Source organism: Sciurus vulgaris (genome assembly GCF_902686455.1).
Source record: "Sciurus vulgaris genome assembly, chromosome: 11".
Lineage (NCBI taxonomy): Eukaryota > Metazoa > Chordata > Mammalia > Rodentia > Sciuridae > Sciurus > Sciurus vulgaris.
In genome coordinates, this window is record NC_136472.1 from 14246851 (window position 1) to 14255875 (window position 9025).

The following is a 9025-nucleotide window of genomic DNA, read 5'->3' on the forward strand; positions in this document are numbered from 1 at the left end:
TTCTGCCTGTGAATTATGATTATAAAACTGTTCTTCTTTCTCTGTTTATCCCACAATCAAAATCCTGAAATTAAGATTTTATTCTGCTCTTCAGGTGAGTCCAAATTTTATACCACATGGGTCAGTCAGGCTATGCAGATGCATCTAAAGTCAAGATGTTTTTTATAAACCATCTTTGTTTTTATAAACCATCTTTTATTTTTATTTTTATGTGGTTCTGAGGATCGAACCCAGTACCTCACACATGCTAGGCAAGCACTCTACCCCTGAGCTCCGACCCCAGCCCCTCTAAACTATCTTTTAATAATAATGACTAGCTTATAAATAGATGAAAGAGTGGTCACATTTCACCCGACTTAGAAACTCTAGAGGAACTCTGAAGTATGAGGTAATGTAGAAAAATTTTGATAATGATAATGAAGGATTTTTCAATCTGCAGGACTTGGCAGGGAGTGGAGAGGAAAGATAAAGAGGTGTCAGATGCGCAAGTCATCGTGTTAAATGACCTTCTCTAACACGAAGGTTTGCATGCCATCACCAAGCCACCCGGCGAGTGCTGGGACACGGAGGAGCTGAGGAACCTACGTAATGAGGGACGCCTGGACACTCGGGCCATCTTTCCTTAGGTCGGCTCAGCACACCACCCATGGAAGGGATAAATCAAACTGCAGAAATAGGATTCTTCTTTCGTCCATTCTCACATGACCCTGAGGTCCAGAGGGTGATCTTCGTGGCCTTCTTAGTGATGTACCTGACCAGCCTCGGTGGAAATGCCACAATTGCCGTCATTGTCCAGATCCACCGCTCCCTCCACACCCCCATGTACTTCTTCCTGGCTAACCTGGCCGTCCTGGAAATCCTCTACACATCTTCCATCGCCCCACTGGCTTTGGCAAGCCTTCTTTCCATGGGCAAAACGCCCATTTCCATCACTGGTTGTGGCGCTCAGATGTTTTTCTTCGTCTTCTTGGGTGGAACGGATTGTGTCCTACTTGCAGTCATGGCTTATGATCGGTTTATAGCAATCTGCTACCCCCTGAGGTACACCCTCATCATGAGCTGGCCCCTGTGTGTGGAGCTGATGGCAGGATCCCTGGTGCTGGGATTCCTGCTGTCTCTGCCACTGACCATTTTAATCTTCCATCTCCCATTCTGCCATAACAGTGAGATCTACCACTTCTACTGCGACATGCCCGCAGTCCTGCGCCTGGCTTGTGCCGACACCCGTGTTCACCAGACTGCCCTGTACATCGTCAGCTTCCTGGTCCTGAGCATCCCGCTCTCGCTGATCTCCACCTCCTACGTCCTCATCATGGCAGCTATTTTACGGATGCGGTCCACGGAAGGGCGCCGCCGAGCCTTCTCCACCTGCTCCTCTCACATCCTGGTGGTCCTCCTGCAGTATGGCTGCACCAGCTTTATATATTTGTCCCCCCGTTCCAGTTACTCTCCTGAGATGGGCCGGGTGGTGTCTGTGGTCTACACTTTTATCACCCCCATTTTAAACCCATTGATCTATAGTATGAGGAACAAGGAACTGAAAGATGCTCTCAGGAAGACTCTGAGAAAGTTCTAGGCAAAACTTGCATTCTTAAGCAAACCCTATGATTTCCTTAAGCCCAGATACTTTTGAGACTGAAATGGGATGCTATCAATAATTATGCTGGGATGATGTGCATAAGCCAGCAACGTCCTCTGGAGACATATGACCTGTTATTCTGGGACTTTCAGAGAAATCTAATACTCCTGTCTTATGGAAAACAAAGCTATATCATGTAGGCCAACATGATGTCCCAGGCACGGACCAAGAGAGGAGAATCCACATTTATTTGACAGCTAGTGCATATTAGGCACTTCAAATAAACTAATCACAACCCAACTTATGGTAAGTATTATGGTTTGGATATGAGATGTCCCCCCAAAGCTCCTGCTAATGTAAGGATTATTCAGAGGTAAAATGATTAGATTACAAGAGCTGGAACCTAATTGGTCCACCCTATTTTGAAGTAGATGGGATGTGACTGGAGGAGATGCAGGGGGTGTAACCTAGAAGGGTGTATCTTCCTTGCGTCTCCTTCCCCTCTTTCTCTGCTTCCTGGCTGACAGCAGTGAGCACCTTTCCTCTCATGGCCATCGCCCCAAGAATTTTGCCTCACCTTGGGCCCAGAGGAATGGAGTTCACTGTCTATGGACTGAGACCTCTGAAACCATGAGCCCCAAATAAACTTTCCCTCCTCTAAGTTGTTCTTGTCAGTTATTTTGGTCACAGAGATACAAAGCTGACTAAAACAATAAGCATCATCATCATTTTTGAGAAAAGAGAACTAAAAGTGACTTAACAGAGCTATATCCAGGGTACGAACCAAGCAGTTAGCAATCTCAAGGCTGAGCTTTCCCCGGGGCTCGCCATTCTCCTTGTTCTGGCTTGTCTGCCTGCGGGAGTGCATGGACCCTCGGGCAAGTCTCTCTATTGCTCTGGGCTGTAGCTTCCTTATATCTGAAGGCTGAGCTAGAAGATTCGAAGGGTTCCTTCCAAGGTCATAAGTGGCAAAGAAGAGTTTTTAGCCCATTTTAAAATTAGGTTGTTTGATTTTTGTGTGTGTGTGTGTGTTCATCTTTTTGAGTTCCTTATATATTCTGGACGTCAAACCATTGTCAGAAGTACCAATTACAGACCTTGCCTGCGCCCTTTCAGAGCCATCCTATCTCCATGCATCTAGCATCCAGCACACGGTCCAACCAGCGCACCGTCAGAGTGGACATGGGCAGAGCGATGGGGCCAGGCTGGGGCTGGGGCTGGGGCTGCTGCTTCTGGCACTGCTCCTACCCACGCAGATTCATTCAAACCAAACAGTTGCGACACTTTCAAGTAACTCCTCACAGAGTACCTCTGCTGCCCCCAATTCAACTCATGCCACACCCAAGGCAGGTGGCAGCGCCCTGCAGTCAGCAGCCAGTCTCCTCATAGTCTCAGTGCCTCTTCTACATTTCTACTGTTAGAGACTCAGGCCAAGAAACGTCTCTACGTGCCCATCTTCTAAACCCAACCCAAATGGCTACTGGAAGCCCAGTGTGTCGAGGAAGAAGCAGGTCTCCATCAAATCTACCCATGACACAGAAAACACTGAGAATTCCAAATTGATTGGTTTGAAGGAGATGTGAAGGGTTTCATAGGTGATGAATGCCAATATTAAATCAGCTGTACAAGATAAAAAGAGATAACCTCCAAAATTGAGACATGATTTCCTTGAATGAGACATAATAAATATGGACACTTAAAACTGTACCTTGAAAACAAGAATAGATTTTATCTAAAGATAAAGGATGGAATGTGGAATGGAGATTTCAGTTTTCATTTGGTTCATGAAATCTATAAGGTCATAAAACAGGTAATATAAAAGGCTTCCATGATTCTATTTATATGTACATTAGAAGGAACTTCCAGGTGTTACTATAAATCATCAATGTGTTGTTTCAGCAGTATTAATTTAATGCTGATATATTCTAGATAAAGTTTCACATTGTTAAGCTATTTCTGTTCCCTTGGGAACTGAACTGTTTCCCCTGTGGTCTTTGGATTTGACATTATGTTTAAACTTTTATGTGAGAATTGACATGTGCTAGGGCGATGACTGGAATCCATCCCAAATCCAGGCATCTTAAGTAAACCTTGCTTATCCTCCCAAAGTCAAATGGTGGGCATCTCCCACCTCCTGTTTTCTTTCAATAAGAATGCCAGATTCCTTGAGCTAAACTGATTACAAAGAATAAAACTGCATTGACCTCAACAATTTCAAAATGCTGCTTTTTATTTCTGCATTTGTTGAATACTTTTCACAACTTAAAATTGGTCAGGTAAAATGGTAAATCTTGAAATTAGAAAGGTAACCATGTGAAGAAGCCAAAACTATAAATCAAGCATTTGGGAAGTGAAAACTGGAAGCTAGCTTTCATATTAAATTCACGAAAACTTTTTTATACTTTTTCTGTAAATACTTTTTTTTAAAAAACAATGGATCAGAATGGCCACATTTTGAACACTTTCTGTGATCAGTCAATATTTTTAGGTAGCTAGACCCTGATCCTAAGCCTAAAAGCCATCTTGATCCTCTAAATCTTTTACAACTGCCTTGATACACAGAAACCTTTTAAAAAATAGACACTCCCTGAAATCTCTTGTTCGCATGGTCACACACTGATGCTTACATGTTCCAGTATCTAATACAGCCATGGTAGTCTTGATAGTCAGTCCAAGTCAATTTTTTTCTCATCTTTAGAAACCTACACGGGAACAGCAGATCAAACAGATCTAAAGCTACTGTGTGCATGAATGAACACACCCCTTTGCATCATACCTGAATGATGTACATCAATTTGAATTGTGTATTGTGTTTGTGTATTTATGCTTTGATTCACAGTAACTTCTCATGTTATGGAATTGATTTGCATTGAACACAATCTGAAATAAAAATAAATGGCTGAAAGAAAAAAAAAATAAGCACCATTTGCAAATGTTTTCTCCCATTCTGAAGGTGGTCTGAGTCCAGTTGATTGTTTCCTTTGCTGTGCAAAAGCTTCTTAGTGTCATGTAACCCCATTTGTCTGGTTTTGCTTTTGTTGCCTGTACCTTTGGAGTCCTGTCTAAAAAATCATTTCCAACATCAGTGTCTTGAAAAGTGTTCCACCTGTTTTCTCGTAGTAATCTCATAGTTTCTGGTTTAAGGTTCAGGTCTTTGATCCATTCTGAGTTGATCTTTGTGTATGGTGAGAGAAAGGGGGTCTAGTTTCATTTCTCTGCATATGCCTCTCCAACATTACCAGCACCATTTATTAAAGAGACTGTCCCTAAACAGACACCTCTGATAAGAAGACCTAAACATGGCCAAAAAACACATGAAAAAATATTCCATTGGACTAATCATCAGAGAAATTCAAGTTGAAACTACAATGAGTAAGATGATTCATGAAGCAAAGGATGAGATAAGAGAGCAAATGCAGGCAATGAATGATAATACCAATAAGTAGTTGAAAGAGCAACTGCAGGAAGCAAAAGTTCATTTCAACAAAGAGAGAGAGATTCTCAAAAAAAACTCAATGGAAAGCATCACCAAAAGACTAGACCACTTGGAAGACAGAACCTCAGACAAGGAAGAGAAAATATTTAATCTTGAAAATAAAGTTGCCCAAACAGAGAAGATGGTAAGAAATCATGAACAGAATCTCCAAGAACTATGGGACATCATGAAAAGACTAAATTTAAGAATTATTGGGATTGAGGAAGGCACAGAGATACAAACCAAAGGAATGAACAACCTATTCAATGAAATAATATCAGAAAATTTTCGAAGCCTGAAGAATGAAATGGAAAATCAAATACAAGAGGCTTACAGAACACCAAATGCACAAAAACACAACAGATCCACACCAAGGCATATTATAATGAAAATGCCTAACATACAAAATAAAGACAGAATTTTAAAAGCCGTGAGAGAAAAGCATCAGATTACATACCGGGGGAAATCAATACGGATACCAGCAGATTACTCAACCCAGACTCTAAAAGTTAGAAGGGCCTAGAACAACACATTTCAAACTCTGAAAGAACATGGTTGCCAACCAAGAATCCTATACCCAGCAAAACTAACCTTCAGATTTGAAGATGAAATAAAATCCTTCTATGATGAACAAAAGTTAAAAGAATTTACAAATAGAAAGCCTGCGCTACAGAATGTTCTCAACAAAAATATTCCATGAGGAGGAAATGAAAAACAACAATGTAGGTCAGCAAAGGGAGGAACTACCTTAAAGAAAAATCCAAGGAGATTTCTCCAAAGAAGAAACCAAGCCAAGTTGAAAACCAAAAATAAGCCCAAATGTCTGGGAATCCAAATCATATCTCAATAATAACCCTGAATGTTAATGGCCTAAACTCATCAATCAAAAGACATAGACTGGCAGAATGGATTAAAAAGAAAGACCCAACAATATGCTGCCTGCAAGAGACTCATCTCATAGAAAAAGACATCCACAGACTAAAGGTGAAAGGATGGGAAAAAAACTACCGTACACATGGACTCAGTAAAAGAACGGAGTTTCCATTCTTACTTCAGATAAAGTGGACTTCAAGCCAAACTTAGTCAAAAGGGATAAAGAAGGACATTTCATACTGCTTAAAAAAACATAAACCAGGAAGACATAACAATTATAAATATTTATGCCCCAAACAACGGTGTATCCATGTACATCAAACAAATCCTTCTCAAATCCAGGAATGAAATAGATCACAACACAATAATTCTGGGTGACCTTAACACACTTCTGTCACACTGGATAACACACTGTATAGATCTTCCAAACAAAAACTAAACAAACCACAGAACTCAATAACACAATCAATAACCTAGACTTAACAGACATATATAAAACATCCCATCCATCAACAAGCGAATGCAGGAGGTATCACTATACCAGACCTTAAACTCTACTACAAAGCAATAGTAACAAAAACAGCATGGTAGTGGCACCAAAACAGACAGGTAGATCAATGGTACAGGATAGAAGACACGGAGACATACCACATAAGTACAGTAACCTCATACTAGACAAGGGTGCCAAAAACTTACAATGGAGAAAAGATAGCCTCTCCAACAAGTGGTGCTGGGAAAACTGGAAATCCATATGCAGTAAAATGAAAATAAACCCCTATCTCTCACCCTGTACAAAACTCAACTCAAAATGGATCAAGGATCTAGGAACTAGACCTGAGACCCTTCACCAAATAGAAGTAAAAGTAGCCCTGAATCTCCATCATGTTGGCTTAGGACCAGACTTCCTTAACAAGACCCCCATGACACAAGAAATAAAAGCAAGAATCAATAAATGGGACATATTCAAACTAAAAAGTTTTTTCTCAGCACAGGAAACAATCAACAATGTGAAAGGAGAGCCTACAGAGTGGGAGAAAATCTTTTCCACATATACTTCAGACAGAGCACTCATCTCCAAAGTTTATAAAGAACTTAAAAAACTTTACACCCAAAAAACAAAGAACCCAATCAATAAATGGGATAAGGAAATGGGCAGACACTTCACAGAAGAAGATATATAGGTGATCAACAAATTTATGAAAAAGTGCTCATCATCCCTAGTAATTAGAGAAATGCAAATTAAAACCACCCTAAGATTTCATCTAACTCCAATCAGAATGGCTAGTATCAAGAACACAAGCAATAATAAGTGTTGGCGTGGATGTGGGGGAAAAGGCACACTTGTACATTGCTGGTGGAGTTGCAAATTGGTGCAGCCACTCTGGAAAGCAGTATGGAGATTCCTCAGAAAGCTTGAAATGGACCCACCATTTGACCCAGTTATCCCACTCCTCTGTTTATACCCAAAGGACTTAAAATCAGCATACTACAGTGATGCAGCCACATTAATGTTCATAGCAGCTCAATTCACAATAGCTAGATTGTGGGACCAACCTAGATGCCCTTCAATTGACGAATGGATAAAGAAACTGTGGCATATATATATATATATACATACATACATACACACACACACACACACAAACACACACACAATGGAATAGTACTCAGCCATAAAGAATAAAATTATGGCATTTGCTGGTAAATGGACGAAGTTGGAAAATATCATGCTAAGTAAAATAGGCCAAGCCCAAAAAAACCAAAGGCCGAATGTTTTCTCTGATAAGTGCATGTCAAGATATAACGATGGAGGGTGGCAGGGGGAAGAGAAGAATGAAGGAACTTTGGATGGTGTAGAGGGAAAAGGGGTGGGAGGGGGTGGGAATGGAAAAACAGTAGAATGAAACAGACAGTATTACCCTTTATATATGTATGATTACATGAATGGCATGAATATACATTTTGTACAACCATAAAAATGAAAAGTCATACCCCATTTGTGTACAATGAATCAAAATGTGTGTGTAAAAATAAAAAACATTTTAATTAAAAAAAAAGAAAAGAAAAAATAAAAGGAAAATTCCTGAGGGGTGCAGAATGTAGTCTAGATTAAAGGCACTTTCTCTTTAGAGAAAGCAAGAAGCATTGTATTATTATAAAACAACACAAAGGATTTGTTCTACTCCAGTTGTAAAGATCTTGCTTGTAACAAATCCTTGTTACAACCATCAATGATCCCTTCCTTCATTCATTCACAGTTGAGTGGTTATGACTGAGCATCTGTGTGTGGTAACCTGGACCATATTGGGATTGCAGCAGCAGATGAGACAGGGGAGAGTCTTACCCTCATGGACTCTACCATCCCGTGGGAGAAATGTAGTCAACAAATAAAAACTATAACTATCCACTGTGATGATTGCTGTGCAGGCAATAAATGTGATAACTCAGCAGAAAGTAATTGAGTGAACAATGTATGCTTTAGATAAGAACGATAGTGTACACTCTGCGTTCAATTTTCCACACTGTTAACATTACTGCAGTACATCTGTCACAGTTGGTTAACCAGTATCGACACATTCTTAGTAACTGAACTTCATAAGTCATTCACAGTTCTTTATTTTTGCTTAACGTGCTCTTTCTGTTCCAGGATGCCATCAGGGTAACACATTATATTTAGTTATCATGTCTCTTTAGGTTCCTCTTGGCTGTGAGAGATGCTTCAATGTTGCTCTTTTTTTTTTTTTTTTTTTTTTTTTTTTATAATGTGTACGGTTGTGAGGAATCTGGTAGGGTATTTTATAGAACACCACTCAGGCTGACTTCAAGGTCACACAAAAGGCTGTAGGCTGTAGAGTCTTGGAAGGACACCCCAGGGGAAAGCACTATCCTCATTACATCATACCAAGGACACATACTATGAACAAAGATCACAAATAACCTAACGTTGAAACGCCAAGAGTTGTGAAAAGAAAAACCGAGGCTCAAAGTTGGCAGAAAGGGAAAAATAATAAGATTGGAGCAGAGACAGAGACTAGAAAAATATCAATGGAACTAAGACTTGGTTTTCTGAAAAGGTAAACTACAATGATAAAACTTTG

The 9025-nt window shown here is 40.2% G+C and overlaps 1 protein-coding gene across 1 annotated transcript; it reads left to right on the forward strand.

The window, feature by feature from the left end:
- Window positions 1-646: 646 nt before the first annotated feature.
- Window positions 647-1904, forward strand: OR10V1 (olfactory receptor family 10 subfamily V member 1; the record flags this gene model as incomplete). The annotated part of the gene is made up of 1 exon (XM_079102515.1): window positions 647-1904. One exon carries the CDS (start codon window positions 647-649, stop codon window positions 1574-1576), a length of 930 nt encoding a protein of 309 aa, XP_078958641.1. The 3' UTR covers window positions 1577-1904.
- Between the last annotated feature and the right edge of the window lie 7121 nt (window positions 1905-9025).